The sequence below is a fragment of the Heterocephalus glaber genome, unplaced genomic scaffold, assembly GCF_053883595.1.
Source record: "Heterocephalus glaber isolate CG9 unplaced genomic scaffold, H.glaber_assembly_v1.0 deba00001472, whole genome shotgun sequence".
In the NCBI taxonomy this organism is placed as follows: Eukaryota; Metazoa; Chordata; class Mammalia; order Rodentia; family Bathyergidae; genus Heterocephalus; species Heterocephalus glaber.
The window spans coordinates 4,570,152-4,589,246 of NW_028258315.1; the positions used below are offsets into that span (position 1 = coordinate 4,570,152).

General features: G+C 39.9%; 1 protein-coding gene across 5 annotated transcripts in view; it reads left to right on the plus strand.

Moving 5' to 3' along the window:
• The window catches only part of Prp4k (pre-mRNA processing factor kinase PRP4K), a 44,201-nt gene extending 26,473 nt beyond the window's left edge, over positions 1 to 17,728 (plus strand). For 2 of the 5 annotated variants that reach the window (XM_087181748.1, XM_087181749.1), the window contains 9 exons: positions 2,709 to 2,782; positions 4,644 to 4,734; positions 5,382 to 5,529; positions 6,639 to 6,776; positions 7,111 to 7,264; positions 10,082 to 10,196; positions 10,798 to 10,949; positions 12,155 to 12,241; positions 13,172 to 14,675. In XM_087181748.1, the coding sequence (XP_087037874.1) occupies positions 2,709 to 2,782; positions 4,644 to 4,734; positions 5,382 to 5,529; positions 6,639 to 6,776; positions 7,111 to 7,264; positions 10,082 to 10,196; positions 10,798 to 10,949; positions 12,155 to 12,241; positions 13,172 to 13,375 (1,163 nt within the window). In that variant the 3' untranslated portion in view covers positions 13,376 to 14,675. Of the gene's footprint in view, positions 1 to 2,708; positions 2,783 to 4,643; positions 4,735 to 5,381; positions 5,530 to 6,638; positions 6,777 to 7,110; positions 7,265 to 10,081; positions 10,356 to 10,797; positions 10,950 to 12,154; positions 12,242 to 13,171; positions 14,676 to 14,969; positions 15,055 to 15,296; positions 15,431 to 15,808; positions 15,855 to 17,544 lie in introns of those variants that run through there. The other 3 variants (XR_015439288.1, XR_015439287.1, XR_015439289.1) reach the window with 3 other exon arrangements.
• The last annotated feature ends 1,367 nt before the right edge of the window (positions 17,729 to 19,095 follow it).

Consider the following 19,095-nt stretch of genomic DNA (forward strand, 5'->3'; position numbering starts at 1 on the left):
AAAAAAATATTTATTGCAGAAAAAGAGACATTGCCATTAATCCCTCTACTTTGAACACATTATCCCATCCTTCTTGCCAGTCTTAAGAAGAAGCTTGTGGAAGTTTTGTGGTATTTTTGTGATTTGGGGGAAGAGCCGGAGGGGAACAAGGTACCCGATCCGGTGAATTGGGAGGTGAAGGCACACCACACTGTTACCAGCCTGCCTTCTGTTGGGTGGGTGGCACTCAGCAGCAGCATTCACTGTATTTTTCACCACACTTGTAGAGATGCAAAGAGGACTCCCAGAACTGCTTCAGAAAGTGGCAAGAACAATGGGATAAGTGTGTTTGAAGGTAGTGGGGAGTACGTTGAGAGGGATTAATTCCCAGTGGGTCTTTAATTTAAACATGCACTGTATTTTTCATCCACCCCTTTTGTATCATTTAAGCCTCTATTCATCTTTATATTATGTTCCTTTTGTGTTTTCTCCTCTTGCTGCTTATTCATGAGGGTACTGAGCAGTGGCTCCTATAGAATTCTCCACTCTGGTTTTTGACTGGCTGGATTCTCACGTGTTTAACTTGTTTCCTCTGGGCCTGGTATTTCTAGAAAACTAGAAGTTAGTGTTGGAGGCAAATAAATTCAGGTTTTGCCGAGAATACTTCCTAAGTGGTGGCGTGCACTTGGATCCCATTGTGTGGTCTGTGGTTGTCCTGGTTTTACTGACACTGAAGTTAGAATGGACCAGTCTATCCTGTGTAGTTTTCCGCTAGCTGTTTACCTGATGATTTTTAACACTTCTTGATGATCATTGTTGTGTTGGGGATTCTACTATTTTGAAATAGTTTTTTGATTTCTATCTTTTTTTTTTTGGTACCGGGGATCGAACTCAGGTCCTTGCACTTGCGCAGCAGGCGGCGAAACCACTGAGCTAAATCCCTGGCCCCATTCTATCATTCTTTTAAGTCATAGTTTTAATTTTTCTATGAAATAAGTTTCCACCTCTTGGTTAATCTGTAATTTAATGTACTTTATACAGGGAAGGCAGGACACCTAAAGTTGGTGGGCTTTTGGGGGGTTTTTTGGTACTGTTGATCAAACTCGGGACCTTGCACTTTCGAGGCAGGCAGCAGAACCACTGAGCTAAATGCCTGGTCCTTGGCAGGATAAATATGTGATTATTTTCCTTCACTGCCCCTTTTTTAGAATAAAACAGTTGGTACCCAAAAAAACCTTCATAGAACTACAGAGACTTTGGACTTTTTGATGGGTTTTTATTGTTTAGTACCATTATGTTTTCAATCCATTGCTGTTACATTTCTTTTTGTAGCACAAATTACTTTCTCTTCAACCAGAGGTGAAAGGAGCCCTTTTAAGTAGGTTTCTAATGTCCTTTTGAACCAACTCCTTGCATGTGTAAAATTGCTCTTTCTCGTAGTAGAGGGCCAGCCAGCACTCTGTATGAAGGGTTAGGTAGTATTTTGTCACAAAGCACGGTTCTTCCCCTACACACACACTTATAAGACAGGCTGTATAGAAATAGGTAGTGCAGGCAGGTACCCTGGTGTACACCTGAAATCCCAGTGATTTGGGAGGCTAAGACAGAGGGGTGACGAGTTCAGGGCTCACCTGGGCAGTTCAGCAACACTGTCTCAAAATAAAATTTGAGAAGGACTGGAGATGTAGCTCAGTGGTAGAGAGCTTGCCTGCCTTGAGTAAGACCCTGGGTTCAATCCCAAGTGCTGCAGGAAAAGGCCCAGCCTGTATACAGTAACTTCTTTGATTTTATATTTTTCTTTTCTCAGAATGAAAAACTTAGTTCTAGTAGTGCTATATTCAATCTTTTACACACATACTATTATTATTAAATAAGTATACTCAACGCAACTTGACATTTCAGTGGTTCTTTCTGGCCTCAGGATACATTTGTAGGTATAATGTATAGTCATAATTCTGTTTTAAAAGCATTTGACTCTTTTTATATAGTTATACCACCAATTTAGTAGGTTTAGCATTTTTATTTTTTCCCTTTGCTTTTGATTTTTAGGAATATCTTTTAAATTATTAAGAGATCTTTGTGTGTTTTAAATTCTGTCTGCACACACAAAAACAGTGTACTATACATACTTGTAGAAGTATGATCTTCCTCATTTGCTACTAACACATATGCTGTTCAGAATCTTTTGACAGTGGATATCTAGATTTCGTTCAGTTGTTGGCTCTTTGTGGACTACTACTTTAATAGCCCGGTGCCATTTTTAATGTGTGGCCTCTATATTTTGGGTAATGTACTTTCATCCGAATTTCCTTTACTATAATTGAGATTGGGTATATGTGTATGCTTAAAGAATTGCATTATTTTTAGTTTTTTGCCCAGTTTTCTGTGGGATTATTTAGACTTTTTAGAGGAAGAATGTATACAGATTAGTATCAATCTTTGTCTGTAGTGAGGAGTTTAAGGTCCAAGTTAAAAATGGGTTTCTTTAAAGTCATTGTTTAACTTACTAGCTTAAACAGTGGTGGAAGTTAATGTTAGGTCTTTCTGGAATACAACTTTTTAGTAAAATGGATAGTTTTCTGTATATTAAGTATAAAGAAGTGATTCTAAATTACTAATTAAAAACTAATGTGCAAGAAGGGAAAAAAAATGTTTGAATTACTGTGACTTTCCATTGGCCTTTGCTTTATGTCTTTGTTTTTCAAATATTAATGTTCGTTTCCTTTAAGGTTCATCTCAGAAGAAGCTGTTGGCACCTGATATGTTTACAGAATCTGATGATATGTTTGCTGCCTATTTTGATGTAAGTAATTTTAAATTAACTGATGAAAAAGAAAAAGTATAATAACAAATACACGTAAGTATAGAAATAAAGATACAGCTCATGTAAAAGATATTAGGTTGCTTTTTTGGGGGGATGTTAGCATTTGGACCGTCTGGGTCAGGGATGTCTGGAAACTGTTAATTTTTCACCTTTCCCCTAAGTCTGAAATAATGTCAAAAATCTTCAAACATGTAGTGCAGATTGGGCTGAGGGTGCAGCTCAGCACTAGAGTGCTTGCTTGGCATGTGCCAGGCAAGCCTTGAGTTTGATCTGCTGTAGCACTGAAAAAAAAAATACATACACACATGTATTGCAGAACAGTTCCAGAGCTTTGTGGAAGTCACATGCCAAGTGACTTAAATGTGTACTGTAATATGTATATATTTCAGCATACGTGTAAACAGATACACGCGGTAGTTAAGATAAGGCAGTATCAGTATTTTCCAGACCTTTAGAACAGAGTCCACTTTAAGCTGCTTTGTGGTAGGTAATTGATTGGGACCTAATAGTACTCACTGAAGAGTTGAAAATGTTACAAAAAAGTGGACTGAGAAATTTATTGGTGCCTTTTGTTCAGAAGTGAGGCCATTTTTAACATAAATTTAAAAGGCCGTAAGACATGGGGCCTTGCGAAGGGGAAACAGTGGAAAATAAAAATGAGGTAAAATAAATGGTGCCCCCATCCTTGAGGACATTGGAAATTGGCCCAAGTAATCTGTGGCATGTTACGTAGCCTGCAGCAGAAGCACCAAAAAATAGATGAGTTCCGAGGAAGAAATGAGTATTGCAGCAGTTGATGTGTCGGCACCCATCAATCATTTGCCGGGTATTTGTGTTACTCGGCTTTCTGTCACTGACAAAATACCTGAGACAGTGAACTGATCTTGAGTAGAGGCTCTTTGTGGCTCAGTCTCAGAGGTGCAGTCCATGACCAGTTGGGCCCATGGCTCTGGGCCTGTGGGAAGGCACCACCTCATGGCAGGCAGAAGTGTGTGGCAAAGCCCAACTTCTTCCTCTAGGACCAGGAAAGGGTAGAAAAGGTAAAGGGGGCCCACAGTCCTCTTCACGAGCACATTGCTAGTGACCTGAAGACTTCTCGGCAGCCCCCTCTTACACAGTTCCCGTCATCCTCCAGTAGTGCCACCGTGGAGACCAAGCTTTCACACACGGACCTTTGGAGGACATTTACCATCCAAGCTACAGCAGTGCGGACGGATCTTGAGGATGTCGTGGACTGTGATCTGCAATATTTTTGCCAGGTCCTAGGTGTTACTGATTAGCTTTCCACACATGCACAAGGAGGGGAGCCAGTGAATGTCACTACATTTTATGCATATTTGGCAAGAGCACGGATGTCTGTGTGGCTCAGAGCAGTACGAGAAATGGTGAGGGCCAGGGAGGCAGCTCCGTGGCGCCACACCTGTCTGGCAAGCTCAAGGTCCTGAGTTCAATCCCCAGTACAGAGGGGGGAAAAACAGAAATGGTGAGAATCGGTAAATGAGAGGAACAGAAAGGTTATTAACTCAGTGCCGGTCCAGTTGTTTGGTCCCAGTCTGTTTCATCAGCTAAAGAAAAGTAGATCTCATTTTGAGTTTTTATTTTCATTTATAATATCCTAATCATAATCATAAAGGGTTTTGAAGATACTTCAGGATTTGTTTCCCAAGTGTTAACTGCAATGTATGAAACTTTGGTAATCATGTTTCAGCTATGTTGCATTTACATAATTCATAGTGATCATTTAATTTGGAATAAAATATTTTGTTGCCTTTGTTATAAAGGTAGCTCTTTAAATGTCTGATTAGTGGTCAAGCGACTCAGTTGGCCTCCTTAATTTCAGAGTGCTCGTCTTCGGGCTGCTGGCATTGGAAAAGATTTCAAAGAGAATCCCAACCTCAGAGATAACTGGACTGATGCAGAAGGCTATTACCGTAAGTTTGCATTTCTGACTCACTTTAGATTTAGAGCGCCTTGTAACACTTTGTAAAGATCACATCCTGCGGTTCAGATGTATGTGGATGGAGAATTCTGAAAAATCATCACAGTTTCATGAGTTAACGAGCATGGCCCATCCAGCCAAGACAGGAGCCTACTTAGTATTCTGCTAAACAGCCTGCAGGCTCCGGATTGAGGGGAGGTAAAGACTCAGTTACACCCTGAGTCTACTCAGAGTTACTTTCAGCCCTGAGAGAATCCTCCAGAAGGAAATGATAATGTTACTTGTTCATCTTAGTGTGACTCCAAGATAAATGCCAAGGACTTTGGGTGCCAGTCATGCGCTATTTATTCAGGAAGTACTACCTACAACAGGATGCACTTCAGGGAGCCCGTTTCTTCCCTGGTCAGTGTGAAAGTCGTCAGCAGTTGGTAGGACACTAAGAATTCCTTGTAGTCATCTGAAGTGGACATGGAACTCTCACTACTTTCTGAAACAGTAACCGGTGGGCCATGGCTGTGATTGGCCATTCTAGAAAACCATCCTAGAGATCTGACACCATATTTAAGTGGCTGCACTGTTTCCTTTTTTTTCTGATTCTGTTCATCAGTCAGCTTTCTGACTTTTTATTGGTTGTTCTAGGTGTGAACATAGGTGAAGTCCTTGATAAGCGTTACAATGTGTATGGCTACACTGGGCAAGGTGTGTTCAGCAATGTTGTGCGAGCCAGAGATAATGCACGAGCCAACCAAGAAGTGGCTGTGAAGATCATCAGGAATAATGAGCTCATGTAAGATCAGGGGACAAATGAGTTGGAACCTTAGTAACACAAATATTCACAAATGAACTTTTTTTAAAAGTGTAAAACAAGCGTTGCATTTATAAAGTGACAGAAACAGTTCTCTTTGTGTTTTTAATTTGCAGATGTGTTATGTGTAAAGTACAGGAATCATAGGCTGATTATATTTAATTCAGTTTAGTACCTCATGCGCTAGGATAAACCTAGTATAAACTTAGACGCTTACCTTCTACTGCTAATTTTATGCCATCTTTTGCTGTAATGTTTTTGTTTGTTTTGTTTTGTTTTGTTTTTGGTATTGGGGATCGAACTCGAGTCCTTGTGCTTGTGAGGCAGGCAGCGGAACCACTGAGCTAAATCCCCAGCCCTTGCAGAATGTTTTAAGACCAGTGGTGAGAAATGGAAAGATCATGAACATACAGTGGCCTGCAGAAACTAAGAACTCATTTATTAACTAATCATAGGAATTATTTGTATCTTATCTCTTACCTTTTTACTTTGATAGAATAAATAGTTGCTGGACTTAGGTTTTAATGCATTGTATATACCACATACAGAGCTGGTGTTTAAGTCTCCTCGCTGGTTTCGAAATGCTAGAAAGAAATGTTGTAAATTTTTACTGAAGTATTAGGTTGCCTAGGCTTAGAAAGTTTGAGAAATTTCTTCCATAGACACTCTGTTTACAATGCAGCTTGTTAACAAATTCTAGCCAGATATTATAGTAAGATAACCAAATGTTTAAACTTAATAAAACATATCCACTACTACATTCTTAAAGGAACTAGAAGACTGGTTTTATGATGTGATTCCACGCTTGTTAGAAACCAGTGCACAAAGACACGTAGAGGTAAAGTGTGCGGGCTTGATCTCCCTCAAAGCACTGTTGGCGTGTGGCTCAGTGTTTGTGCATTCATTGGTAATCTCGGAGGTTGATTCTGTCCTGGAAATACTGGGCTGAGAATAAACTACTATAGACTTACTCCTCAGCAGGTTTATCAGTATTTAAAGTATATACTCGGATCCATCAGACGAGGTCTAGCAGATCCTGCTCTCTGAAATGCCGTGTGTGTTTAGTTTAGACCTAATCTTTTTCCTTGCAGGCAAAAGACTGGTTTAAAAGAACTGGAGTTCTTGAAAAAACTTAATGATGCTGATCCCGATGACAAATTCCATTGTCTGCGCCTCTTCAGACACTTTTATCACAAGCAACATCTCTGTCTCGTATTTGAGCCTCTCAGGTACAGTGTCAGAGCCTGTACCTTAAACTGAAAGTGTAGCTGCTGCGTCTCTGCCAACCTCATTTTGGATAAATGCTGTGGCAAATTATCTGGGTATTTGAGTTTTTTTTCAGTCGGCTCTTAGTTTTTGTTTTATAACTTAATTTTGGGTCAGGAGTTAGCTTTCTGGTAATTTATCGGCATTGGGGAGGGAATTCTTAAACAAGATTTTCATTATAAATTGAATTTTGCACTTGATTTCACTTCATGTGTGATTTTTTTTTTTTTTTGCCTTTTATAAAACTTCATTTTGCATTTTAACCCCTATTTTGTTTTTATTTTTGTCTCCTAAAAGTATGAATTTACGAGAGGTATTAAAAAAATATGGCAAAGATGTCGGTCTTCATATTAAAGCTGTAAGATCGTACAGCCAGCAGTTGTTCCTGGCATTGAAACTCCTGAAAAGATGCAACATCCTGCACGCAGATATCAAGCCAGACAATATCCTGGTAAGTCAACAGCTCCGCCACCTTGTGCATCCCTGTCTTTGACAGCAATATGGGCATTACTATAGTATTTCAGAAATGACATCTTAGAAGCATAACTTACAATACTGATAACCCTTCATGAGTGATTCCACCAATCTACCTTTTGTGGAAACTGGGCCATGAAATTTTAAGAGAGATGAAGAAAGAAACGGGTTGTTGTCCCATATTTTCTCTTTTGCTAGATGGATTCAGAACGTGCACAAACTCCAAGACTGCTTTTGTGTAGTGATCAGGGGTTTCTTCCGGTATATTTAAAAAATGGTGCGCCTGTTACTGTTTGATGTTCACACGCCTGGTTCTGCATTGTATGGACTGTTGGAGACTGCCAAGGGAATTGTGCCCTCGTCAGCACGTGATTGGAGTTGAGTTTAAAAGGTGCTCGGAGTGGGCTGAGATGTGGTCAGGTCACGGGATGAACACGTCCCGTTAGAGTCCTGGCCTGTCATGACGTCTGCTGTAGTCAGGACAGACGTCAGTCACACTGGTGCCGTGGCTGAGATTTAGAGCACATCTGTATGGCTGATGTGCACAGCCTCCCCCTGCCTGCCCCGCTGCTTCCCCCTACTCACAGCCTGGAGAATAAAAGCATTGAGGTTGCATTAAAGTGTAAGGACTCCAAATATGTTTGGTTCAAATTTCTTTTTCTTTTTTAAAAAATTCATTCCAGACCACCAGAATAAATGTCATGGTAACTCTGAATTGACATTGAATATAGCATAATTTGGGGTTGGGGTTGCTGAGTAATTGCAGGGAAATGGTAGGTGCGTTATAAATGGATGGTAGAATTGTGTAGCCAACTTGATAGTTTTTATTAACCTCAGAATTTTCTTTCTTTGAATTGTGAAATATAGCATCCATATCAAACCATGTAAAGCAAGCAGTTTAGAAGATAGTTGTACAGTGAGCAGCGGTTAAGAATAAGACATGAACTCTAGTATCTTAGAAGCTATTGTTTTTTTGGTTTTTTAGTTTTTTGGTACCGGGGATCAAACTTGGGACCTTGCGCTTGCGAGGCAGGCAGTGGAACCACTGAGCTGCATCCCCGGCCCCAGAAGCTATTGTTTTTAATACCTCACTTTTCCTTGAATTAACGGTAAACTAGTATGGGCTTTCACATGGATTGTTTTGTTTTGTTCTGTTTTGTTTTGTTTTTTTGGTACTGGGGATTGAACTCGGGACCTTGCGCTTGCAAGGCAGGGGCCAGAACCACTGAGCTAAGTCCCTGGCCCTCACATGGATTTTAGAAACTGAATGTTTTCACTTCTTCCTGAGGAAGAAGAAAATAAACATTAGAGAACATGGAGCTAATATTTATACATGAAATCCCAAAGCTTTCTGGCCAAGGTTTCAACGAGCAGTGAGTGTGGTAAAGATCGCGCATTCTGCGTGGAGCGGGTGGAAGTTGTGCGGCTTATTACAGGGCATGCCGGGCTGTGGGTGTAGCCAGCACCAGAATGCATGAGGCCTGGGTTGGACCCTTAACTCAGACGAAACAGAGGCATGGTAATGTGCATAGGAGTGTGGTGCCTGCTGTCTTGAAGGCACTGTACCCATCTGAAGTGTACCACTGATCGATTCTAATTTTAAAATGGTTCTGGGGTTTTCTTTAGGTATTGGAACTATATTCCCACATAGCTGAATCAGCTTTAAAGAATTTTTCCAAGCTGAGTGTAGTGGTGTGCACATCTGTAATTCCAACATGGGTAAGCTGAGGCAGGAGGATCATAACTGAGCCCAGCCTGGGCGATGTAGTGACTTAGTAAGACCCTGTCTCAAAGTAACGAAAGGGCTGGGGACTTCGCTCAGAGTGAAGGTCCTGGGTTCAATACCAAGTACTACCACCCAAAAAACCAGTTTCTGCTTTTTGTTTCTGTTCTTTGTTTCCATCTTAATATACCTGTTTTCTCAGTCCCCCAGTGAAGAAGCTCAGTGATGTGCAGGTTAAAAGCAGTCATTTGTTCTCTGGCTGTTGTTACGGTAGCCCAGCCCGTAACACCCTCCGGCTGGCTCCGATACCCCCTAGAGTGTGCCAGGGCTCTTTAAAGTGCTGTGCTCTTTGGGATGGGGAACCCCCTTCCCTTGTCATCCTGAGCCTGCCCCTGACTCGGGAGCAGCAGTCTCAGCGCAGTGCCAGCCTCTCCCGGCAGAGGTCACTGTGGCTGCGTGTGGAAGTAGCTGCCAGGGGCTCGGGGCACTGACTGCCACAGAGCCGTGTGTGTCAGTTAACCTTTTCTTAACTGGATTTAAGCGATTTAGTAGTTTTTAGACTTGAAATGATTGCTAATTTAGGATGGTCTAGACCAGCTTCAAATGAACCTTTTTTTCCCTCCAAATTTATTCTGAGTTGTCCTGCTTTCATTGTAATTTTCAGGCAACTGAAAGCTAACTTAACTCTGATTCCTTTATTAATGAATGTCTTATGTTCCGTTAGAGAGGAATTTGACTTTATTCAGGTATTCGAGGGATTTCTAAGAGATGCTTTGCTTTGTGAATGAGATTTTTCTCTCACCACCCAACTTTTTAAAATGCTGTTTGTTAAAATTGAATGTACTTGGTATTATCTTGAGTTTCCTCACTGAAAAGTTTTTCCAGTTGTAATAAAATGTTTGAGAACTCTTAAATTTTGATAATTAGGAAATTGAGTTGTAAAATAGAGAAGGAATTTTAAAACGAGTGATTTGTGTTCTCAGGGTTGGATTAATAATGATTTAAAGCTGATTTTAATTTTTTGTCTTTATTATTCCTGGCATGAATTAAATTCCCTTAAATGTTTTGCAGGTTAATGAATCAAAAACGATTTTAAAGCTCTGTGATTTTGGGTCGGCCTCACACGTTGCGGATAATGACATAACACCTTACCTTGTCAGTAGATTTTATCGGGCGCCTGAGATCAGTAAGTTTCTTACAGTGTCCCAGACCCGGGCCATCCTCTGCAGTGGAAACAGCGGATGTAACGTCTGAGCACTGTTTTCCATCACACTTCAGCAGCTGCTCGAGGTCACTCCTGAGGAAGGGAACCGTAGCAAGTTGATCCTCCTCAGGTGGAATGAAGGTAGTTGTGACAGGAGTCTTGGTCATGTCGAGCGAGCGTAGCAGAGCAGTTGTGCAAAGTCCTGGACTTCAGAAGACTGCTCTTGGTTACTCAAGGTCTGATGGTCACCTTATGGATTGTGTCAGAACTTTGTTTCTTTCTCTTCCTCTTGCCTTGGTTGAGGTTGTTTAGCATCTCCACCAAAGGTGAAATGAAAGAGAGAGCTATATATATTTTTTTTTTCTTTTCCCCCTTTTCATTCCTCTCCCTCATTCCCATCTTTAATGGTTTTCAAGTCTGTTAAGAATTAGTGGGAAAGAACATGAAACTAATTGCCAAACCGAGGAACTCAGGTTGCAGTTATAGGTCAACCTGTTAAGTCTCTATTGGTGGAAATAAAAATTACTAGCAGTCAGTCATTCTTACACTTGTGTATTATAACTTCTGTTTGTTTTTTTCCCAGTTATAGGTAAAAGCTATGACTATGGTATAGATATGTGGTCTGTAGGGTGTACCTTGTATGAGCTCTATACTGGAAAAATTTTGTTTCCTGGTAAAACCAATAACCACATGTTGAAGCTTGCCATGGATCTCAAAGGAAAGATGCCAAATAAGGTAGGGCATTGGCATGAGCTGGTTTTTTTGTGTGTGTGTGTGGTACCGGGGATCGAACTCAGGTCCTTGCGCTTGAGCAGCAGGCAGCGAAACCACTGAGCTAAATCCTCAGTCCCACAAGCTTGTTGTTTTCAACGGCTTAGTTTCTGATCGACTGATAAACTGCTGACACTCAACCCTGTAGCTGTAAAACAGGCACTAGAGGGGGAAATGGTTACCTTGATTCCTTAGCTGCTTTCGCATTTCCTGGGTTCAGATTAGTAGTTGTAATCAGCCAAGAGCTATCAAATGAGCAAGAGAACTCCCTTTGCAGTGATAGGTAGAAGAGTGTTTTGGTGAGAGTTGCAGTCATGTTTTTCCAGCCTTGGGGTGGAAACTGCAGATACATTTGGGAAATCAGATGGAAACAAAGCAGATCCTGAAAGAAGTAATTAGAGGACAGCGAGTGAATAGGTGAACATTGGGTATTGATGATGATCAGCGTATGATTGGAGGCTATTTTAAGGTATCCAAAAAGTTCACTTTATAAAATGTCTTTTGAACATAAAAGTCACCCTGGATCCTCCAGGTATAGTAACCAGTTTCTGTTTAACATGCAGGAAGAATTTTAGACATTTATTGAAATATCCGAGGGCCAGATCTTAACTTTGTAACAGTTTTAGCTTACTGAACTCGTGAAAAATTTACAAGTTTTTCTCCTCACAGATCAGAAGCCATTGTGGTTTTTAGATAATGTCCAAATTCTGTTGCACTGGACTTTCAGAGTCATTTACACAGAAATTAGCTGTGTTAATGAAGTCTGACTTGTGTATCCTATTAAGGCTGTTGGAACATAATTTGTAAAATATTTCCTAACTACCAAGAGAAAAGAGTAATATTTTTCCTAAGAACAAGCACTTTTCGAGGGTTTGTCTAATTCCCAGTGTTGAATGGTGAAAGCACAACTTGATATTATAATTGGTTTAAGTCATTACCTGAGAAATGTAATTTCATATTATTAAGTAGTTTTAGGTCCAGCATTTAGATTAGCTTTTCTATAGATGTTAATAAATTTCTGCGAACAAGGGAATCTGGGGTCAAACCCAAAGAAACTAAATAATAAGATATTGTGTGCATTATTATGTATTAAATTGTTAGTAGGCCAGACTGTTTCATAATAGTTCAAAACCCCAGGTTTTTTTGTTTTTGTTTTTTCTTTTTTGTAGATGATTCGGAAAGGTGTATTTAAAGATCAGCATTTTGATCAAAATCTCAACTTCATGTACATAGAAGTTGATAAAGTAACAGAGAGGGTAAGTCTATTTCCAGTGTGCTATGTTAAATGGTTATTTTATTGTTGTGATACAAATTCTTTTTTTTTTTCCTGGTACCAAGGATTGAACCCAGGACCTTGCGCTTATGAGGCAGGCATGGTGCCACTGAGCTAAATACTTGGCCCAAAAGCTTATTTTATTGTTAATGAATTGAGTACCAGATGGTACATGGAGCTGTGAATTTTTTTTTTTTAAACAAAGTATGTGATTCCTTTTTCTGACTAATTCTCCAGTTCAAAATATATCAGATTGTGAAAAAGATGATGGGCTTTTAAATGTTTGTTCTATGCAAGGTCATATTTAGGCCCTCGCCACCCCTCCCTGGACCATATACTTGATCTGGCTCCCAGTCCAACTTCCGTGCTGCTGCCAGGGTGATCACTGTGCAGGCAGGTCGGATCGCATGTTTCCCTGCTTGGCTCCTTGTTACCTGTGAAACAGCGTTCGAGTTCCTCAGAAGACAGTCTTAAGTTCTGCATGACATAAACTGCCTTCTACAGCAGTTTCCTTCCTCCCAACCCTTCCACACTTGGCCAACATAGACTTCTAGGATGGAGTAATGGTTTCCTTATTTTTGCCCCATTATACCATGTCTCCCCAGCTTTGTCAGACTACTGAATAATAACACTTCATGGTACCGATCTGTTTGCCACGTCAGAATAGGGCCAGGGAAAGTAGTTCAGGCAGTAGATGCTTACTGTTTTCATTGCTAACGTGGAGACTATTTCCATTTAATTGATTGCTTCTTGAAAAGATGTAGAGGATAGAAACATGAAAAAGTTTTAAAAGAGTTATTAGTGAACATATTCTTGTGTGTATATTAATATTTTTTGGTACACAGAACAGCTTGATAAGTTATATACGTTTAGTAACTTATTTAGAGATATACATTGTAAAAATTATTTTTAGGAGAAAGTTACTGTCATGAGCACCATTAATCCAACTAAGGACCTATTGGCTGACTTGATTGGGTGCCAGCGACTTCCTGAAGACCAACGTAAAAAAGTACACCAGCTAAAGGACTTGTTGGACCAGATCCTAATGTTGGACCCAGCTAAACGAATTAGCATCAACCAGGCCCTACAGCATGCATTCATCCAGGAAAAAATTTAAACGAGATGAAGAAACTCCAAGGGTTTGAGTAATTAAATACAAAGACTGAAGAAATTTCACAGCAGTTTATTATTAATGTATATAAACTTATAAATATTTCTCCAGCAAATTTGAGGAAGCATGATATATTTGAATTAACACCAAGGGTGATATTTCTTTTAGAAATGTTAGTTAATCTGTTTTGTGTCTTATGTGAAGTTTCACTGTAGAACTGTTTTAATTGCCAAGACTGCACATAATTACAGTGCTAATGTACATGGTTGCAGTTCACATAAAAGACAAAAGCATCTGTTATAAAATGAGTAGTAATACCGGGTGGTTGATTCATTTTTAGCAGACTTGGCTTCATTTTGGTCTTCAGATGAAATGGCCAGCATAAATGCTGTTTATATTCACGTTTTCCTAGGTGTGTGTGTGCAGGCCACAGCAGCATGCCCTGGGTGTAGTCAGTGCCGAAGGGGGTCTGTTCCTTCTTGAGCCTGCCTGCAGGGATGTCTCCTCTTTTAAAGCAGGTTGTGTACAACATTCAGTACACTGAAGGTAAGCTACCATCAACATCACTGATGTTTTAAGATGTTCTTTTATTGGAATAATTGACAAATGAGGGATATTAGCTTTGTGGCAGAATTCCCTGCATGTGTGATAACTGATCTTGTTTTATTTTTTGGCATCACAACTGTGGCATAGTTACAATTTCTGTTCTGTTCATCACATTTAAAATTTGAAAAGTATGCGCTTGATGGATAGAGCGCCTTCAGTGTACTGTTTCTTATTAACTTTACTTTTTTAAAATCAACTTGCTATAGACTTTATATACATTTTGTTAAATACAGTTCCTAGTGACATAGAAACAATGCAGAGTTTTCATTTACTAATTCCAAATGTTGAGGCCTAATTCTGAAAGTCCTCATATTTAAGATTAGATAGACAACATAATGAAATTTTTAACTATTTGTATGTCATTTTGAAAGTGTACTGCTTTATGGTAACAATGTTTTTCATTTGTTCATTGTTTTCATTATTTGTGATCATGTTGTCTTTCAATACAGGCATAAACCTTCCACTCTTGAACAAAGCAGCTGCTTTTTAAAAGTGGTAATTGCTTCTTTACCTTTTATTTCTTTTGTAAATGAAGCTTTTCTTTAAGAATGTGACCTTAAAGTGTTGTCTATTGCATAAAACAGTTGACACTCACTTATTGTAAAGGGAAGATTGTTCTCCTGCATGTGAAGTGGGCCATGCAGATTTCTGTATGTTCTAAGTATGCATCACTAGATAATAAAGTCTTTTGTGAACAAGGCATTTGTAGCCATTTTTAAAAGTTTTTGTCTTCAGTACTGGTAAGTCAGGTAAACCATAGTTAAAAGAAATCATTTTTCCTGAAAGTCTGTATTGATAGTATTAAGTTGTAAGTCTAGCCAGAAGTTGATCTTTTTTTTAGTGTTTAGGGTGCTAATTATTTCATCCAGAAAACCCTACAATTATTGTCAGCTTTCAGTGTAGTCAGAATATTCCTATAGGTTATGGGATACAATTCAGGATTTAACTAATGTTTCTGCTATTTTCTCACTTTTCCTTTTGATGGTGCGGAAAGAGAAAAGGAAAACGGGGCACAGGCCATTCGCCGCCTTCTCCAGGGGTCTGATTTGCTGAGACACCAGCTCCACCTTCCTAACAAGGTTATTTCTGACAGCATGTGTAGATAAACATTTAGCCACAGTTTAAAACAGAGTCATGTAACTCAACTTGGTTTTGCGACAAAGGAATTCCTATTTTTAACATGGTAGACGAGAATTTCCAAAAGCATATGTAATCTTTTCTATTTGGGGGTAATTAATGTCTGATTCCCTGAGGAAGAATCCGATTTAAGGGGCTTAAATAATATTTTTAAATTGTAAATGGGATTTTTTTATTTACCCAGGCACCTAATTACAACAAGCATGCACATTTTGGTGCATTCAAGAATGGAAAATCAGAATAGCAGCATTCTCCTGGTGGGCTTTGCTCCATTTAAAGACATGACATGAACTGCACGCCAGGAAGGTGATAGATGATGTAATGAGCCAGCCCGAGCCCACACCCCGTCTCTTCATGTTTAGCCTTAAATAAGTAAAGGTGATCTGTCCGCATCGGCAGGTAGAGTGATGCCTTTTAAACAAGGCCTCACAGGTGCAGCTCTTCCACCCTAATGGTGTGGGTTGTGACTTCCCACCATGACTCACTTTGGTGGCACATGCTGCATATTCAAGTCTAGTAGTCTTTTACATTGGAAAAACAGTTAACATTTTGATGCTTCTGGTGATTTTCATGGCTTCATTTATGTAATTATTTAATAAGTTAACTTCCACTAGAAACAGTTCATCTTATACCGTCAAGATTATTACCTATTCTTTAAAAAACAAAGTTGCTTGTTACTTGTTCTTTGTGTTTTAGGTGCAGCTCAGTGGAAGATGATGACAACCAGAAGACATGAGCTAAGGTTTCTGTCCTATAAAAGATTAAAAAAAAAAGAATTTTTCCTTTTAGTTTTTGTCTTAATTTTTTAGTTTTCAGCACTATAATTTGGGTTTCATTAGTGTTTGGTACTTAGAATAGTAGTGCTAATTGTGGTGTTCATCTGTAAAGTGCTTGTTTTATCATACTACTTGACTCCTTCCTTTCCCCCTCTTCTAAGATAAACATAACAGTTAAATTTAGTGATATCAAAGACTCTTGGGTGGAAAGGCCCCACATTGCATGTGGCTGTCAAAATTGGATCCTAAAGACCATTAGAGTAGCAACTGCCAGTGTAACGTACTTCTCAGGGTACTCTTGAACTTCAGGCAGATGCACAGAGTAGAAACTGGCATTTTAAGAAGACTGTTCAGCTCCTTCAATACCAGTTCTCCCACTTAGCCTTTAGTAACCTAATTTCGACAAGTATTCTGGTCATGGTCTGAAAATAGACAAAATACTCAGAGCTGTTGCCAGTTTTTCTTACGGAAAATGAGAAGGGTTATATGTATTTTTCTTATTACCAAATTTAGCTTTCCTCGATTTATGCATTTGAAGGGAACCCTATAAACTCTTATGTACATATACGTGATTTTATTTGAACTTGTAATTTTACTGAGGCAGAGATGTGGAACTCTTAAGATACGTTAGATTGGGGTCATTTAGTAAATGGTCCTACTTAACAGACCTGCATGCATATTTCAGAATAACTAAGTTTTTAGATAGTTATCTGTCATGAAGTTTTGACTTTTGTATACTTTATGGAAAAAATGATATCAAGTGATTGTGAGACTTGAGGTTTTGAAAAAGCCTTAAGCATAACTAAAAGATGCCGTCGTTCTTTCTAGAATCGGGGGCCAGCTACAGAGCACACACAGTTTAGACTACCTGTGGGTAGACTATTCTCAGAGGTCATCAGAAATTAAGGTATTTTAGGGTTTGAGCAGGTTTAGTATCTTAGCATAAACCACACCCTGTATCTCTGTTCACCCTTAGAGGTCCCTATTAGCAGTACCCTCTTTTCTTCATTCTCCAACAGCTGTCTCATTTCCCTCTACTTTCTCAAATTATTTTATGTTTTAAAATAATGCAGTTTTTATCTTACTGTTGTAATTACTACTTTTTTCCTAACAAAAATGAATACTCAGGATATTTTTGCAATACATGATATATAATGATTAATAGTATGTGGTAGGGGAGAGAAATGTAGTATCTCAGATTTCCTCCATTCTTCCAATTCTGTTTAGCTGTACTTTATCATTTGTGCATAGAACTCTAGCTGTGTAGTTTGCCGTAAAATCTCGGAAAAGAAACAGGAATCACATAGAATCGAATTATAATGTAAGCTAATAAGCAGTTAGGGAATGTCCATATAAATGTAGATAGGAAAGCAGCAGAATAGTTAGATATGTAAAATGTAGTCTCCTGTCTTTAGTGTAATGACATCACTACAGTTGTGCTCCGTAAATATGTTTTCAGTAGTACCTAGTTCCAGCATACATTGATGAGTTTTTACTCTCCTGCATAAAATGTCCTCCTTATAGAAATGATTACAGTAAATTCATTGCTTTTTACATATCAATGATGTATAGTAAATGGGCTTTAAGATGTTTGCCGGTTGTCTTGAGGAGGTGTCATTGTGGCATCCTTAATTTTTCTTCTCCTTCTATATATAGGGTAAGGGACTGTTCTTCTGAAGAACCTTTCCATTTAGTGATCAAGATGCAGAAGCTGATCTCTGAAAATACTCAGTGTGTATCCTAATTGTTCATGTTACCGTTTCCAATTATAAACTGCATTGTAGCAGCACATGTTCCCACTTGACTCTGGGGAAACAATAAAATATGCCTCTTGATACCATATTGGCTGCTGGGATTTTTGGGGGGGGGGTTGGTTTTTTTGTTTTTCTGCTTGAGTTTGGCATTTTACATATTGCTTTTAAGTTATAAATGGTGTTTCTTGACTAGGGATTTAGCTCAGTGGTTTCGCCGCCTGCTGCGCAAGTGCAAGGACCCAAGTTCGATCCCCGGTACCAAAAAAAAAAAGACATTTCTAAATGCTGGTTCTCACCTGGTATTGCTTGGCTGCTGTCTCACTAACAGCAGACGTACATGTGCTCAAATACAGTTAAGGACTGGTGGGTAACTAACATAAGTAGGAGTCCTGTAGCATTCTCAGAGGACTTGGCTGTGCTTGTGAGTCTTAGAGCCAGGGGAAGGTGGGCAGAGGAGTTTCCCAGAGTACTCCAGATTGCCCTCATAGAACCCGCAGCCTGTGGGACTGGTTTTCCTCATTAAAGCACTGAGTGCAGACCACAGGGTGCGCTGTGTGCCTCCTCGGGTTTTCCTGGCAGTGAGAACAAGTAATTGGCTGGCTCCCTTTTCTTACCGGCGCAAGTGTACGGCTTTATCACCGAGCACACATTGGGCTTTCTACCCCCAACCTGCCCACTCTGTTTTCCGAAGGAAGTGTCTTCAGCATTTAAAACTGAGTTAAAGACAGGGACAGAGGAGTGGGGCTCCAGTGCACAAAGCGGGACTCAGCGTGCAGCTATGTAGGAGGCCCTCACCCAGCCAGAATTGACTGCTGCCAAGTGCAGAGGGAGGCCGGTCTGGTCTCGGTGGCTTTTTAATGGGTCAGATGGCAGTGGCTCCTAGTGGCCGTGCTGTAATTTTCTTCTTGGGCCACTGGGCTGTGATCATCTCCCTCGTGTGGCCCTTGAAGTCCTTGCCTCTGGTCCAGTGGAGAGCACGAGCAATTGCCGGGGCAGGTGGAGTGCAGTACTGCACACCTGAAGACCTTTCACATGCCTCTCCTGATGAGAAAGTCTGGTTAAACTCGGTAAGGTCTAGTAGGGAGCTAAGGAGTGGATAACAGAAAGCCAAACACGGGTATTCAGGAACAACCCAAATCTTAAATTTTCTTGAACAGGGTTGCCAAATGTTTCTCAAAAGTAGTGCTAGACGTCGGCTTCCAACTGGTCTGAAAAATAGCCAACAGTTTGTTCATTCCTACAGTTAACCCCCAGCGGTGAGCTCCCTTTGTTTGCCCAGTTCACATGTCATGTGCCAATTGCCTGTTTGAACCAAGCCTTTCCCTCCAGTCCTTGGGGCAAATGAGATGGCTACACGTCCATTTCCCACAGACCTGCCCCTTCGCAGCTCATTTTAGGAGCTCAGTTGAAACACAGAAGTCTGGGTAACTATTTTTACTAAATAATTCTTGCT